The sequence below is a fragment of the Polypterus senegalus genome, chromosome 1, assembly GCF_016835505.1.
Source record: "Polypterus senegalus isolate Bchr_013 chromosome 1, ASM1683550v1, whole genome shotgun sequence".
NCBI classification, from domain to species: domain Eukaryota; kingdom Metazoa; phylum Chordata; class Cladistia; order Polypteriformes; family Polypteridae; genus Polypterus; species Polypterus senegalus.
Window position 1 is genome coordinate 90,955,301 of NC_053154.1, and position 17,374 is coordinate 90,972,674.

Consider the following 17,374-nt stretch of genomic DNA (forward strand, 5'->3'; position numbering starts at 1 on the left):
ATCCAGTTGATGCGGAAGTATTCATAATAAAGTATTCATTAGTATTCATAATTTTTGAAAAGCACGCTGATTAGAATCTGAACTAGAGAGATTAAACAGTACAGTAGATATTTGTGAAAAATAAGTAAAAATGTATATATATATATATATTATTTTTTTTTTCCATCAGGTACTGTTTTAGATGATGTTAATGGAAAAGGTTGCATTTCTTTACAAGACTGTTCTTGCACCTATAGTAGGAAAGCATATATGCCTGGAGAATCCTTTTCTGGAAACTGTCAAACTTTGTAAGTATTATATAAGTTCTTTGTGTACGTTACCTTACAAGTCAGCTAAAGGTTGGCATTAAAACTCTTAATTAGGTGGGCCAGCAAAATGAGTTCAGGTGTTCAGTGAAGAGAGAACAGACTTGATATCAAAATGCCTGTTTAGAGATCAGCTCAAATCTGTCCCTCTCCCAAACATTTTTATGACAACACATAAACCAATATAGTTTAGGGTACTAAGAAAGATTTTAATGAGAACAGGCCATTGAGCCCAAAAAAAACATGACAACCCTATCATCCTAATTTCTCCAAAATACCATCACTTCAAGTTCTAAAGGTCTCTAAATTCCTACTCTCTACCACACTAGTTTATTCCACGTGTCTATGGTTGTCTGTGTGAAGAACTTTCTAACACTTGAGTGACATTTACCCTTAACAAGTTTCCAGCTGTGCTCCCGTGTTTTTGTTGAAGAATTTATTTTAAGTTTTAACAGTCTGGATCCACTGTGTTAATTCCTTTCATAATTACGAAACTTTAATCATGTCACGTCTTAATCTCCGTTTGCTTAAACTAAAAAGATTGAACTGCTTGATTCTTTTTTCATAACTTATACCTTGCAGTCCTTGAATCCTAGTCACTTTTTTTGGATTTTTTCTAAAGCTGATATTTCATTTTGTAGCCTGGAGACCACCATGTTGTTAACATTGACAGTGAAACTGATACTTCAGTTTTTGTATTTTTAATAAATGTGTAAAAAACTCTAAAATCCTGTCTGTACATTGTCATTCTGTGATATTGTGTGTTGCTTGATGTGGAAACAATGAATTTAAACAATTTTAGAACAAGGCTGAAACACAGCAAAATGTGAAGAAGTGAAGGGTCTGAATACTTTCGGAATCAATTGCATATTTGGCTTATATATCTGTATATAATATTGGTTCATGCGCGTAACACTGATAGGACTCACAGATATCAGCGTAGAATGCCAGGACATTTTAGACATAATCAGTCTGAATATTATGTCAAAACACCAATGAGAGGAGATGTAGATGTAACATGTTGTAATAACCACAACAGAATTCAGGGATAGATGTGATTGAACCATTTGGTGGTAGTGATAATAATATAATATGATATATTTTACAATGTTTTGACAGATTGCATATACAAAAAAATAAAACTGTTTCTTGTAAATTCCTTTAACTCTGCTCATGGAACATGGAAAAAGCAGGCATGAGTGTGTTGTGCTTCCTTCCACCCAAAACAAGATAATGAGAGGTGACGACATCGCTCACACAAAACCCTACTATACTCTCACAAGGAAGGTCAAATTTAAATATATCATGTAGCACATTACATAAACAAGAATAAAAATAAAATCTATAAAATCAAAATAAACCTGGATTACAGTCTGTGCTTCTACCACTTGTTCACACATTTTCACTAAGGTTTAATCATTAATGAGATTTCATCTAGTCATAATATTAACCTTCATAAATATGCCAAGCAATTGATTCGGGTCTGTTTATAGTGAAAACAGCTACAATTGATACCAAACTTTCAGTTTCCTCATTTACTCGCCATTTGACCTGTTGTTTAACTTCCCTGAGCTTCAAATGTAAGAACATGTATTTCTAGTTTTGTTTCAGCTGTGGAAAGTGGCTTGGGATAATGTTTATAATAACAGGCATCATCTTACATGTTAAGCTATGGGTTAAAAAAAAATCTCAGAGGAAACCCAACCCAGAAAACTCAGTAAACTACCACAAGGTGTAAAGTTCAAGACAATAATGAGCTTGAGTATTTTTTTCAATTTCAATCTTTCTTTTGCATTTTCTCAGTCAGACTCCACATCACATTTAGCACATTTCACATAGTTTGATTCTTTTGACACATTTTAATGACATTAAAGCTATTCAATAACATTTGTGAAAATTAAAAGACCATCGTGGTCACAGTGCAATCATCATGTTGTTAGCATCAGATTATTATGGGTTGTATAGATTGGGAAGTTCAAAGAATATTTTGTTCTATTAATACAAATGTTCTACAGTTCAGATCCATTCACATTCCCTTAGTAGTGTCCACACATACAAATATAATTAAAAAATAAAGCACACATTAACAAACAAACACTAAATGTTCATTTAGTCCAAGTGCCTGCTAGGGGAATCTTGGCAAATCATAAGACGAGGCATCAGGGGTGGTACCCAACTCTAGTTATGCTACTGTTTTTTTATTTATAATAATTTTCAACCTTTCTATAGCGTCATCTATATATAAATATCAGTATATGTGAGGCTGGTGTGCCTAGGACACACTCTTGAGGAGACTGCTTCACTCTTTTGGGTACTGTAAGGTACTCATTTTCTTTTACAGCATGTAATGCTTCACCACTATTTGAAATGTTAAAATACATTATATTTTATGTAACACAAAAAACAAGTCTGCTTACCCAAAGTGCTCCTTATCCATATTCATCATTTCTAGAATATTTGTTTAAAAAAAGAACAAAAAAACTCAATTGTAGTTAGCAATTAAAGTCAAGTTTCTTAGACTTAATGTATGACAGTAAGAATTATCAAAAGACACCAAACATGAAAAAAAGTTTGGAAAAAACTAACAAGAAATTATTTAATGTTCAGTTATGCTCTAATACAGCTATTATGAAATTTATAAATTCCTGCAAGGGGTGTGACCGTGGTGCTGGTCCACTTGCTCATCTTGGGTAATTTCAGAACATCTGGACCTGTAGGAGCTCCCTCAGAGCTGTGTGTCCCTGGGTTTAGACTTCTGGCTTCTTTCTAGGGAATGAGACGATCACACACTAAAGAATATGAGTTTTTCAGGTACCTTTCTCAGTGGTCTTCTTTGTGCTTGCCAATGTTCTAGCAGGGGTGGGAGGAGTAAAGCATGACAATGCACAGTGAACCAAAGAAAGACAGAAAAATAGTAAAGTTGGTACTTCATTGAAGTTGAACATTTCTGGAATATGATGAGTCTGTCTTGGTTTAGAAGTGTTTCATTCTTTTTACTTTATAGCAATTGCTCCGGTGGGAAATGGGTATCTGAAAAGCAGGATTGTCCTGGCACATGCTCTGTAGAAGGAGGGTCTCACATCACCTCTTTTGATGGACGCCTTTTCACCTTTCATGGAGACTGTTCTTATGTCCTTGCAAAGGTGAGCATTATCCATGACTTTAGCCCAGTGTCTTTAGAATATTTAATAGAGGACAGAGTCTAGCGTTTTCTTTTATGACAAAGTCTTAAAGCAAGTCTAAAGCATCTCTCTTTCATTTTCTGAGAACTGTGAGCATAAGGAATGTGAACTCTTCACTTCTTCTACATACCTGAACTTAATTATTTTTTAAAATGTTCTTTCCCTTAGATTTGCAGTAACTCATCCTTTGCCATTCTGGGAGACATTATGAAGTGTGGCCTGACAGATACAGAAACCTGCCTTAAGAAGATAATTTTAAGTATTGGAAATAACAACAATGTAAGTAGATATAATAAACAATGGTGGGCTTTGTGTACAATTAGGCCATATTATAGCCAGTATATGAATTCTTCATTTGGACTTATTTATTTTTTTAATTGTTCTTTATTTTGCCTTATACACTTTCTCGTATTAGGAATTTGTCAGTTTTCGCATACCCCTTAGGGTCAGAGTGCAGGGTCAGCCATTGTACAGAGCCACTGGAGCAATTGAAGGTTAAGGGCCTTGCTCAAGTGCCCAACAGAGTAGGATCTCTTTTGGCAGTGACAGGGATTCGAACCGACAACCTTCAGGATACCAGCGCAGATCCTTAGCCTCAGAGCCACCACTCTGCCCCACAGTGAGAAGTCAAGCAAAATGACACCTTTTGTTGGCTAACTAAAAAGATTACAATATGCAAGCTTTCGGGACAACGCAGGCCCCTTCTTCAGGCAAGATATAACTTGCAAAATTTGGACATACAAATTTAAGAAGAAAATCTGAAACTAGAATAGTGGGCATGATGAATGTTCATGAGTCTTGTGAAGTCTTTACACCAATAACTTCAAGGAATGCTGAAATTCAAATATTTGTAATTTCTTATTTTATTTTGGTAATCTGCAGACACAAAACAACCCCAAGGATTTATGGACAAACATTTGCAATCTGTAAAAAAAAAAAAGTTGCATTATATTAGTTTTGAAATGTAGTAACTAAATTTGAGTGTTTATTATGATTATTCAGTGTTTGTATTATATAGAACTTTGTGCTTTTTACAATAACATACCCAATAACCATTCCCTTCTGCTATTTGTGTTAGCCAATACTCAGGACAAATTTCTGAGTCATTTTTCAAAATTGTAATAAAAGCTGCTATCCAATGCAGAATGAAAGTGACCCAAATCTTTGCTTTTTCAGAGGACTGAATAACAACCTGAAATGCACAAAATGGAGTTTAAGTAAAGAACTGAGCAGGAACAGTGCTAACTGGTGCTGTTTTAGGCCTCCAGATTATTGTGTTCAAATCTAGGATTGGTCGCTAGTCATGTGCTCTTGTGTCTAAAGGGATTGTCACTGGTTCAGTGGGTGTATATCAGCCTGACATGTGAAGGACTGGTGTATTCCCAGATTTGGCTCTTGCCTTGCACTTAATACTGCTGTGAAAGCATTATCTACCTGTGACCATATAGTTCAATAATCAGATTTATGGAAAAAATGAGCAGGCATGAAATGCAAAACTTATGAATTTGACTCGATTTGTAAAGGCAAACATTAGCTAAACATTTATTTTTCAGCTTTCTTCTATAATGGCTACATAGGTTTGTAGCAATGCAGGCATAGACTGAGGAACAAAGACACAAGAATCTCTTATTTAGAATATTTCAGAGTAGGTTTGTGCACCAAGGTCTGTAACACAGAATTCTCACTGAACCTTTAATCAAGTCAGGTTTCTGTGCTAGGTGATCGTCATCAAGTCTTCTGGCAGTGTCTTTCTAAACGACATTTTGGCTCAGCTACCACTGTCTACAGGTAAGTTGCTCCATGACTTAAATTTTTCCTTTGTCATTACTTTTTAAAAGAATATCAACAAAAATCAAGCAAAATGACACGTTTCATCAACTAACTAAAGGGAATACAATTTGCAAACTTTTCAAGGCAACTCAGGCCCCTTCTTCCGGCCAGAACAAAAAGAACAAAACATGTAATAATTATATAAATTCAAATATTATTTATATAAATAGATGTAAACAACAGATAATAATGACTGAGCTGTACATACATATCTGACAAATGATTTTAATAGATGCAACGACTTAGGGAAGTTGGAACTTCCTCTATGGTAATGGCTGTAAACAGTATTTTTTGATGTGTGTTGGTTGATGTTGTATAGTGTTACGTTTGTCATTATTAGCCTTCATAAACAGTATAGTGTACTTTTAGAAGTGGCAGGGATGATTGCTCAAACTGAACAAAGCACAAAGTTAAAGATGTCACTATCAGATTGAAGAACTAATCTACTGTACATTTTGTACCGACCACAGGGTACACTTGCTGTTGCTATTGCTGGTAATTACTAATTAATGAAAGTATTATTTTGGTCAATATTAGATTAAAAATATTTTGACAAGACATTCTGCAAACAAATGCTTGATTTTTACGCCCCATATGAATTTAAAAGCCAAGGCTATGTACTAATTAATTAATTAATTAATAATTTTCCATCTGTTAAAATTTTACATTAACTTCATTTTGTTACAATCTACAGCGGATGTCACCATCTTTAAACCCTCCACATTCTACCTGATCATCCAGACTTCATTTGGACTCCAGCTGAAGATTCAGCTCATTCCCATCATGCAGGTGTACATCAAATTAGATCAATCCTACAAACAACAGACTTGTGGTAGGTGACATGGTTATTAGATGAAGCTGAATTAATGAGTCCTCACAAGCTAAATACTTTACAGATTGACATTTCTGCAATTCATATCTGACTACATCATTTTACCCTAGTGCCTTCCTGTATTTTTTTCTCTCAAAACTTTAAACCTTTCTCAAGAAAGCAGTCAAAAACAGAAGTAACCTAACTGACAGGCATATAAAATACATTTGTTTTGATTATAGAATGATTGTCTTGTAGCTGTAACCTAATGTGACTGTTTCTTTCAAAATATACTGTATATATAGTATATAGTATATATGTATATACATGAAATATACCTGAGAATGTGCAGAATATTCTTAATATTGCATATCTCAGTGTGATTTTTCTTTTACATTATATGTGAATTCAGGTCTTTGTGGCAATTTTAACAACAAACAAGAAGACGACTTCACAACAATGAGTGGAGTGGAAGAAGGATCAGTATCATCTTTTAGCAACACGTGGAAAACTATGGCAGGCTGTCCTCAAGTCCCGAATTTTTATGACAATCCTTGCAGCTTGAGTGTTGAAAATGGTAAGTCTATGAATATATATATAGGACTGCATAAGAGTTACAATGAACTCACAAGACTTCCTTTCTTCATACCAAAAGAAGTAAATATGGCTGAAAAATATAAAAAAGAATTATGGGCTCTATCCCAGTTATTATCTATTGCTCAGCACAAAGTGCATTATACAGTAGATACAGCATTAATAATGTGTATGTAAGACATATTGTAGTATTCCAGCTACAGTAATTACAATACATGTGCACAGTTAATATTTGAGTTTTAATGGCTTATTATCTTGTATGACCGACATTAATATCTTATGTAAATGACAAATTAAGTGAAATTAAGAAGTCAGAAGTTTTCTTTTTTTATATATACAAATAAAAAGTGTTCATTTGTATACCATTTGTATGTGCATGTATTTATTACATAAAACCTCTCCCTTTCAAACTGAAGAGTGAATCCCCTAAGCTCCTCCTGGCCTTTGAATTATAAGGGCTTCTTTTTATAAAATCTATAAAGAAGCATGAATAGATATACTATAGCGAAGCCATAGTTAAGCATGTTTTCAGAATTTTCCAGGTTTCTTCTCCAATATTTCTAGTTCCCTGAGATTACTATCCACAATTTCAAAGGAAAATATGTCAGGAAGCAGAAGCAGGAGATTACTTGGGTTTGAAACTGAATAGCTGTATCTAAGAAAGAGCACAATAAAGTAGATGTTGCTTTTTCAAGTTCACAAAACAAGCTAAAAATGTCATTTACTGTCACTATAAACTCAGTTCAGCATACTAGTGTGTAAGTAACCCCCAAAGAAGACAGGAATAGTTCAATCAATCATCTTTTATTCAGTCACAGATGAGTAGATGGTTTCATGCGTTGCAAGGCAGAAAAGCAAAGTTCCGCTTTTCAATCGGCTTTTTATATTTTCTCCTTCCCTCTTCCCCTTACTTATCAAAAAGCTTAATATTTTTTTACATAAGTCAGTGGTTCTCAACCTGTGGGGTGGCCCCCCCTAGGGAGGGGGGCGCGAAGATGTGAAAAAGAAAACAAAAATCAAAAATATGAAAAAAACATCTGTTGAAACCAAAACAAATTCACTTAAACTACATTCTGATACTAGAACAATAAATATAGAGTTAGATAAATGTCAATAAAAGTTAAGTAGGTATAATAAAATATGCATCTACATTTAAAAAAAATGTTAGGGGGGGGCGCGATTAAAACTGTTATGAAACTCGGGTCTGAAATACTTAAAGGTTGAGAAATGCTGACCTAAGTATTTCATCTTACATTGCGCAAATCGGCCAACAGTTTCTGCTTTGTGTACATGTAAGATGGGGCCCGAAAGAATGGAAGGGTCATCTTTCCTGTGTCTAACGGGCACGTTCCTAAAGAGGAAGTTGTCCTAGGTCAGCTTACTGCACCCTGTCTTATGACAGATGTCTGTATGAATAACCTGCCATTATAGCAAAACAGCTTTGTCAGCTTTTAACCCTTAGCAGCTTGCAAACAGTTACATTTTCTTTCACAGTAGTTGAGTTTTAAAAATCTGCTTTCCAATTAATGTATTTGTTTTAGACTTGTTATACGTTAACCACATAAAATCTATCCGTAAGTCCCAGCTTCTACCAAGTTACCAGTGGGGTGTAGCCTAGTGCTACAGCACTTGGGTCTAAAACAGAGGCTCCTGGTTCAATCTCGTCTGCCTCTGCCTTACTGTGTGACAATGACCGAGTACTGATCCAGCTGTGACCAAAAAAAACAGAACAGCTCTTAACTACTGTTCTATAGGTCTGTACTTACAAACTTGTTTTGAGCTGCTTTATTTAGGTTCATTACACATATTTTTTGTTTATCCTCAGAGAGGTATGCCAAGTACTGGTGTTCATTCTTAACCAATTCTGTGGGTCCATTTGCTGAGTGCCATTCTGTGATCAACCCTGCTCCTTACAAAGCAGTAAGTTTCACAGTTCTGAGAAACTGTTCTCTAAAGAACGTTAATATTCTTTTATTTGTTAATTTTACAATGTTTTCTTTATGTAAACTAATAAACAAATAAAATGATTTGTTGAAGATTATGTTAACAATGACAGTTTGCTCTTTCAACTTGAGTGCAGTTAAACCTACAAACTATTGCCTCTTGTCTTCTGCTCAGTCCTATTCTCTGTAACCCTGTGATGGAAACAGCAGGCTCAAAAATCTCAATAAATATTCTTTCTGTATTTTCTGCACCTTTTATTTCATTGTAGAACTGTATGTATGACACTTGCAACAACGAGAAAAGTGAAGAGTCCATGTGTGCTGCCATTTCCTCCTATGTGCAAGCCTGTGCTGCCATTGGTATAGAGCTTATAGGCTGGAGAACCACCATCTGCAGTGAGTTTTTAAATATGTTATCTCAACACCTTATCCGCTTCCAAAGAAATGACAATTGCAGACCTGATTAAAAGAGTGCAGAATGCAAGAAAATGAAAATGGAAAGACAAGTAGAGATGAGGAATCCAAAACATTTACATTTACAAAGCAGCATAAAGTTTTTTCCCCAGCTGTGGTTTTGGCGTGGAAATTCTGGAAAGGCCATACTTTAATTGTCATAAACATGAACTTCCCTAACTAATAATATCTGCCCCTATTTGGCTAATGACTAATGAAACAGGCAAGTTTACAAATCTTTCACATCATAAAAATTAATTCATCAATGGAATGCTGTGGCCAGGTCTGTCTCAATCATCTAAAAAAGTACAGCCATACAGATTTAAAAGACAATAAAATAGTGAGAGCCCCACAACCACTTTCTTCTCAGGAAAAATGATGGCTTTTTAACTGCCTAAATTCAAAGGACAAGACTTCCATTTTAGAATGAAATGGTTCTGAGGAGAAAATAAACAAGCCAAAATAACATGGAAAGAATCACCAGACTGCACAAATGAAGAGAACAAATAGACTTCAGCACTAACTACCATGTATTTTGGTGTTTATTGGTCAGTGCAAGGCCAGCATACCACTGAAAAACTGATTTTCTATGCTCACACCTGTTTTTTGCACCAGGACTATGTATTTCTTTGAAACAGGAGCATCACATTGCTAACTTATTTTACATTTTACATTTAGTTGAGCCAAAATTTTGAAAGTTGTGTCATTGTACAAATACTTTTTGACATAACTATAAGTAATTACATTAAGCATATGATATGAAATTAGAAAAAAATACAAAGCTAAGGGTTGTTATAAACATTTTAGCTGTATTTAGAGAAGCTTAGTACTTGTTTTGCGCAGCATCTGCTGGCCCATAATGTAGAAAACCCACTGTCATCCCATCATAAAAAGAACAATAGTATAAAATAATTGAAATGTATATTACATTTTTCTTCCAAGGGAGGCTCAACCATATAGAAAAATATAGGAAAAGTTAAAATGTACATCATTGTGTGATATTTTCACCCATAAGAACACAACTATATATTAAATATATGGTATTAGACTGTTATAAAGATCACTGTACTTTTTCTTGACTGCTCCGACTTTGTAGTATTAGATATGATTTGGGGGTTGTTGCCACTTCCATTGTTTAACATATGGTCATTTATTATTCACTTCCATCAGCTAAGTACTCAACCAACTGCCCTAGGACTATGGTCTACCGATACAAAATGACTAGCTGTGGCCACACTTGCCGATCCCTCAGTGACCAGGACGTCACCTGCAATGTGCCATTTGAGCCTGTGGATGGCTGTGGTTGTGAAGAAGGGACTTATATGGATGAGGATGGAAAGTGTGTCTCTGCAGATTCCTGTCCTTGCTATTACAAGGGGACTGTGGTACCAGCACAGGAGGTGATTAGTGACGAAGGAGCCACATGGTAAGGAATACATGGAAGCAGCTTGTCTTCCCTTTGATGGATTGTGAAGGGGCAATGCTGAATTGCTGGACATATCAGGTGTTAGTAACTAAACATTTGGAGAGATTCCACAGTTTTACTTTTTTCTCATTCCAGCACCTGCATGCAAGGGAAAATGAAATGCATCGGACTCCAGTCAGTGCAGACAAGTGAGTCTGGGATTATACTATTAGAAAAATATAAAGTGATCATGAATATTTGTCTGCTTTTAGTTTAACATGTTGCTTGAGTACACTAAATTATGCTAGAAATGTCACAACCTAAAGTGAAGTATTTTTTCATACACTCCATCTCTCTGTGTTTCTTTTCATAGGCTGTAGTGCACCGATGATCTTCTTCAACTGCAGTGGTGCTCCTTCAGATAGTTTTGGTACTGAATGTCAGAAAAGTTGCCAAACACTAGACATGAACTGTGTAAGTGGCTATGAACATCATCTAAAAGTTGATCCAGTATATCTCCAATTGTGCCAGCTTTACAGACAGAAACAGAGCCATGGAGATAAGACCTCAAATGCTTCATTGTTACAGAATAGAGAGTCAGGGGATGAACTTGGCAGGATCACCTTTACCTAGGTTGGCTGACTCAACACTAATAGCTCATCTTGTGTTTAGTTAGCAGTGTTATTGCAACCTCTTAATTCAATTCATCTTAGTTTTCTATACTACTTTTCACCAAGTACAGCCTCAGAGCGCTCAAATACACAGGTAAATGCAATTGCAAAGTACAAATTATTAATTACGTAATGAGAACAAATAAAGACACAAGTTTGTTTAACCAGACAGGAATGCAGTGGTTCAAAACTGATTAACATAAATGGAGCCCAGCAATATCTGTCCTTTCATTAACTGTTTAATTATGGCCAGCTGACAATCGAGGAGTAGAAAACAAAACCTCCAATCACTCGAGTCTGTCCAATCTTAGCCATATTAGCCTCTTGAAAAACAAAGAATCTTCTGACATTTTGACACTGATATTGACAATACTGCATATTAATTTGGTAAATGGAACCAAGTTAGCTGGAGAGCTGGTGGTGTCTTTGTTATTTGTATTTTGTTATTAACTGTAGCAGGTTAAGAAAACAGGAAATAAAATATTAAGCTGCTTTAAACTAAAATAAGTGATTATGGGATCTGAATCATAACAAGTGACTTCACAAAAATTATCTCCAAAAAACATATTGCTTTAGCAGTAAATAAATGAGTTGCCATTAAGAAATTTGGTAATCTGAAAACCTGCAGCCACTGTGACCCTCCAGGGCTTTGAGCAAGGATCTAAAACTGCTGTCCACATAAAATAACACAAAATATTTAGAATATGTTTTGTCTATAAACATAAATAATTAAAACAGACTAAGGACCAGAAAAAAAATAGAATGCAACAAAAACATCATTAAATATCCATCCATCCATGATCCAACCCACTATATCCTAACTACAGGGTCATGGGGGTCTGCTGGAGCCAATCCCAGCCAACGCAGGGCAAGGCAGGAAACAAACCCCGGGCAGGGTGACAGCCCACCGCAGGTCATTAAATATGCTCTTTGAAATTACCTGAATATCTGAAAATAGAAAACACTTATGAATCTATTAATGCTATTAAAATATATGTAATAAATATGGAAATTGAGTGTTTTTTTTACATATTGTAGCCAGGTGCTAACATAATTATATGTTCTGGACTAAAGTAATAACAAATACAGGCTTAATCTCTGCTAACAAGATTAAACTACGCCTGTTTTTGGTATGTATTAATGACATTAATAAGCTTTTCATAATAAAGCTTCTTGTAAATAAACACTTGAATTTTATATAACAGTGTGATAGTTAATCATCTTAATGTTGTGAATGTACAGTGACTGAGTTCAAAAATCCATTCTGTGTGTGTTTTCTTGTCCAACAGTATAGCACAGAATGCATCTCTGGCTGTGTTTGCCCAGAAGGTTTGGTCTCAGATGGAAATGGTGACTGTATCCCAGAGGACCAGTGTCCCTGTGTACACAACGGAAAATCCTACCAACCTGGGGAGCATATTAAAGTTGACTGTAACACCTGGTAATTTTTTTTACTTTCATTGTACTCCTAAATTGTCTTAAACCTCATAAAGTAAAGCAATACTTAGCCATTTAAATATTTAAAATTCTCCAGTATTTCAGATGAGGCTTCCATATGAGAGCATGAACTCTGCAGGGTAGTTTCTGTGGAAATAAATCTTTAATTGAAATACCTATGAGCTTCTTTTAAATGTTATGTTAATTCTCAACAAACAAAAGTCAAGCTGGGCTCATTGGTAAACTACATGCAGGTAGAACAGTGGAGTCAAATCTCAGCTAGAGGAATGTAAAAATTCTAATTGTTGCCCAGTGAATAGAACATGGACATCATGCAAACATGGGTGGTCAAATATTAGGTTTTTGATACACTTCTTGGGTTTTTAATGAAGGTATACACAGAGGCACACACAGTGTGACTTTGGAAGTTTAGTTAATGAACAAGAGTAGTCATATTGAGTAATAATCTAGGTCCTCCTATTAATTACAATTATTTTCACTGAGCAGGAGTTTAAAGGAGAGGATTTTCTTTCTTTTACTTACAAATTACCTCAGCATTTCATGTAATTGCATAGCCTTCGTGTAGTTTTGTAAGACTCTGTCTAGATGAATTGTATTTTTTGACAGTACCTGCAAAGAGAGAAAATGGAAATGCACAAATAACCAGTGCCTTGGTACCTGTGCTATCTATGGGGATGGCCATTATATCACTTTTGATAAAAGAAGGTTCAGCTTTAATGGAGACTGTGAATACACCCTTACTCAGGTAAGCAGAGATTTTTTTTCTAGCAAGTACAAAATATGTCAGTGAATATTAAATTCATTATTTGAACAGAATTAATGGAGAAACACATCAAAATAATACTATTTACTTTCCTCTTATCTAAAAACAAAATGACATAATAAGAAAGGAAAATGAAACTCAGCATGAGTTTTGTCTTTTATTCTAAGCATAGTCTAACAACCTCTAATGAGGATGCTCTAGATTTCCAGTTTTACATAGTAGGATCAACAGATAAAAAGCTGTAGCATGTCACGGAAGGTATGGTGGTACAGTATATCACCAGATAATGATATGTTAATTCAGCGTTTCTCAACCTTTAAGTTTTTGCGATCCGAGTTTTCATAACAGTTTTAATCGTGCCCCCCTAACGTTTTTTTAAAAGGAGCCCCCTAATACCAATTTGTTCTTTTTTAATTAATGATATATCAGTGATGCATATCTATGCAACTTTTATCGACATTTATCTAACTCTATATTTTATTTTTCTAGTATTAGAATGTAGTTTAAGTTAATTTGTTTTGGTTTCAATAAATGTATTTTTCATATTTTTGATTCCTTGTTTTCTGTTTTTCACATCTTCACACCCCGCTTTTTGTTACTTCGCGGCCCCCCTAGGGTGGCCCACCCCAGATTGAGAACCACTGCATTAATTAAACTTACTGAGTGACTTTCTAAATGTGCTCTAACTTTGATGTCTTAGAACTTATCTTAATGGTTCAATTTCTTCTACCCTCAGGATTATTGCAACAGCAGTCCAGACAATGGAACCTTTAGAGTGGTCACAGAAAATATTCCGTGTGGAACCACTGGCACAACCTGTTCCAAGTCAATAAAGCTGTTCCTCGGGGTATGAGTCTTATTTATTTATCTATCTATCTATCTATCTATCTATCCATACTCAGTGAGTACCATTCCCACCTTACAGTACCTCAGTTAAATGACAGGGTAGGTACCTTCTGCTTTCATTATCTCTTCACTTTCACAGGTGTCTTCTGAGGATTGTATTCCTTCACACTAATACTCTGTTTAGATCATTGGTAACTGTAAATCTGTTACAGAACTACAGTATATAAAATTATGGTACATACTGTATGAGCAAACGTGTATATGCCTGACATTGACTGCAGTAAGTTGTATGTCATCCAGGGGGGGCTTTGCCTTACTCCCATTGCTGATGGGATAAATCCTCACTTTGTAAGAATCTAGACAGCTAAAGGTAGATTTACAAAATGCTGTAGATAAATCAGGACATCTATTTTCTTTTCTTTGGAAGGGTGTTGTGAAATGCTCCTCTGGAAAACACTCTTTTGGTTTTGGCTGAAAGTATGTAATTGCTAAAATATTTTACTTATTTTTGCCAGACTAATGAACTTAAACTGTCAGAAGGACATGTTGAGGTGATCCAAATAAACACTGGAACTGAAGTACCTTACAAAATTCGGATAATGGGCATATACCTTGTGATTGAAGCTAATAATGGAATGATCCTTATGTGGGACAGGAAGACCAGCATGTTCATAAAACTCAGCCCTGAGTTTAAGGTAAAAAAAAATGAGAAAAATAAGATATGAATCCCAGCTGACTGTACTACACAAATACCAATTTATCTTTCTGTCTAATGACATTAAAACTGAAAAATCCATATGTTATGACCGCTGCCTTTTAGGGTGATGTCTGTGGCCTGTGTGGAAACTATGATGGAGATGCAAACAATGATTTCACCACCAGAAGTCTGTCAGTTGTGGTTGATGCTCTTGAATTTGGAAACAGCTGGAAGGTGTCTCCAAGCTGCCCTGATGCAAAATATGCTAAAGATCCCTGTCTTTCCAACCCTTACCGACAGTCCTGGGCTCAAAAACAGTGCAGCATCATCAAAAGTGTAGTGTTCACAGACTGTCACTATCAGGTACTGTTGAAACTCAGCAAGTATATTTTCGTTGCTTGAACTAATTACCAATGAGCATTATTGTTGTCACAAATGTCAGGGTTGCAGCATTGTGTCTTGTAGTATGCTTTTTGCTAACTAGTTATGGCAATATGTATTCTCACCATAATGGTCAGATTCTCTAATTAATTTTTATTTATTAATTTTATTTATTCTCTAAAATCCATTCTAAAATCATACAATAGTACCGACTGATCTGAATGTAACCTCAATGTATCACATGGTTCCTTAATCTCAAGGTGGACCCCATCCCATACTATGATGCCTGTGTGCAGGATTCCTGTGCTTGCGATTCTGGTGGTGACTGTGAGTGTTTCTGTACAGCTGTTGCCTCCTATGCCAAGGCCTGTAATGAAGCAGAAGTGTGCGTGGCATGGCGGAGCCCAGAAATATGCCGTAAGTTTTTCTTGTCTTGATAATTAACAGCAGTCCTTAAAAGCGATGTTCTACTAGAAATGTTTACATGTGGTTGTCTAAAAATGTTTGCTACTATGAAGCTTAAAAGCATTCTATGATGCATTAATTGCACCCTTCAAATTGCCATAACTGTTGCTGCAATACTTCATGTAATTTGTCTAAATCCACATGTATAAGGGTAAGAGTCAACATGAATAAGAATTTTATCAATTGCGGTCATGAATGATTGGTAATAATATAACTTGTCCAAGTAAAACGAATGTTCTCAAATTGTTTTTAGCTCTTTTCTGTGACTATTACAACCCTCCTGGAGACTGTGAATGGCACTACAAGCCCTGTGGAGCACACTGCATGAAGACATGTCGCAATCCAAGTGGAATGTGCTCTGAGCACATTAAAGGACTTGAAGGTACTTTGACCAAGTTAAAGGCAAGCATAGTTATTGTGAGGAAAACAAAAAGGATAACTGCAGAAGCAGAACAAAAACTAATACTGCCAGCAATGACTACCGTCATGATATTTTCTCAAGAAAAAAGTCAGTACTCCTAATTAAGAGGACTTCCTGGAGGTGTAGTGGTTGGCACTGTTGTCTCATAAATCCAGGGCCTTCCTGGTCCAGTCACTGTCTATGTGTAGTTTGCTTGTATTTTGCATGTCTCCATGGATTTTTTTACAGATCTTCTGGTTTTACCTTTCATCCTAGAGCTATGTACTATAGGCTGTATTGACTGGCAACTCTAAACTGGCTGATCATAGGATTATGCATGGAAATGGTCTGCAAAGTACTGACATCCAGTCTATTGTTATCCCTCCTGCATTTAATATTTTTCTGATCCCCATCAGTTCTCCACGATCTTCTAATACAAAAGGTTTAGCTGACAATATATATTAAATGTCACTGATAGCAGTGTACATTCACTGTAACTACTCATCAATTTGCTGACTAACTGCCATATTATTAGCAGCAGTAATGCAGTACTTGATAACATGCTTCTGTAATCTCATTATATTTTCCAGTAACTAAGGCATGTACAATGTTACATTTTAAAGTGTGATAATCATATTTTAATCAATGACTTAACTCAAAATTTGTTATCTACATTAAAACATTTTCTAAAATGTTTGTAAATATTGTAAATGTCTCAAAAGGCAGTTAATTTCATTTTACATGATGGCAAAGGAGGGAAGTCTGGCTACCCAATCTGTGTCCCCTACCCAATTTGCACTGTACATGCACACCATGTTCACACAGGCACAGAATATGTTGAATTTCATGACAGTGCCAAATCTGTAATGGAGATGTGTGTCAATTTACAACAACATGACAGCCCATTTTACTCTGTTATTGTTTTGATATCAACTTTGTCTTTATTAAGAAATTACACTTTTCAAATTTAAATTTGAACAAGAACAACTTTTCATTTTTATAACACATTGGAAGAATTTGTCTAGGGCAGAAAATGTATGTCTAGTTGATAGAAAAGCAGAGTGAAATGAACCACGGAATATATCTAGGAAATGTATAATTCAACGTATGATAACTAAATTAATATTTTTGTTCATTGTGATGTACAGCCTCTTGATCTAAGAGCTAGTA

General features: G+C 35.4%; 1 protein-coding gene and 1 long non-coding RNA gene across 9 annotated transcripts in view; one reads left to right on the forward strand and one right to left on the reverse strand.

Moving 5' to 3' along the window:
• The window catches only part of LOC120529411, a 124,025-nt gene that overhangs the window by 64,021 nt on the left and 42,630 nt on the right, over nt 1–17,374 (reverse strand). For 6 of the 8 annotated variants that reach the window (XR_005633737.1, XR_005633732.1, XR_005633733.1 and 3 more), the window contains one exon: nt 2,723–2,753. The exons of the other annotated variants lie outside the window; for them this stretch is intronic. This is a non-coding gene — a long non-coding RNA (uncharacterized LOC120529411). The remainder of the gene's footprint in view (nt 1–2,722; nt 2,754–17,374) is intronic. 8 annotated transcript variants of the gene reach the window in all.
• The window catches only part of LOC120529406 (mucin-5AC-like), a 68,913-nt gene that overhangs the window by 11,181 nt on the left and 40,358 nt on the right, over nt 1–17,374 (forward strand). Inside the window, exons 9-26 of the mRNA XM_039753180.1 lie at nt 170–287; nt 3,310–3,448; nt 3,656–3,766; nt 5,206–5,275; nt 6,012–6,149; nt 6,541–6,705; nt 8,548–8,642; nt 8,935–9,061; nt 10,289–10,544; nt 10,680–10,732; nt 10,897–10,997; nt 12,484–12,635; nt 13,259–13,397; nt 14,152–14,262; nt 14,777–14,956; nt 15,082–15,321; nt 15,600–15,756; nt 16,058–16,186. Coding sequence (XP_039609114.1) covers nt 170–287; nt 3,310–3,448; nt 3,656–3,766; nt 5,206–5,275; nt 6,012–6,149; nt 6,541–6,705; nt 8,548–8,642; nt 8,935–9,061; nt 10,289–10,544; nt 10,680–10,732; nt 10,897–10,997; nt 12,484–12,635; nt 13,259–13,397; nt 14,152–14,262; nt 14,777–14,956; nt 15,082–15,321; nt 15,600–15,756; nt 16,058–16,186 — 2,481 coding nt within the window. The remainder of the gene's footprint in view (nt 1–169; nt 288–3,309; nt 3,449–3,655; nt 3,767–5,205; nt 5,276–6,011; nt 6,150–6,540; nt 6,706–8,547; nt 8,643–8,934; nt 9,062–10,288; nt 10,545–10,679; nt 10,733–10,896; nt 10,998–12,483; nt 12,636–13,258; nt 13,398–14,151; nt 14,263–14,776; nt 14,957–15,081; nt 15,322–15,599; nt 15,757–16,057; nt 16,187–17,374) is intronic.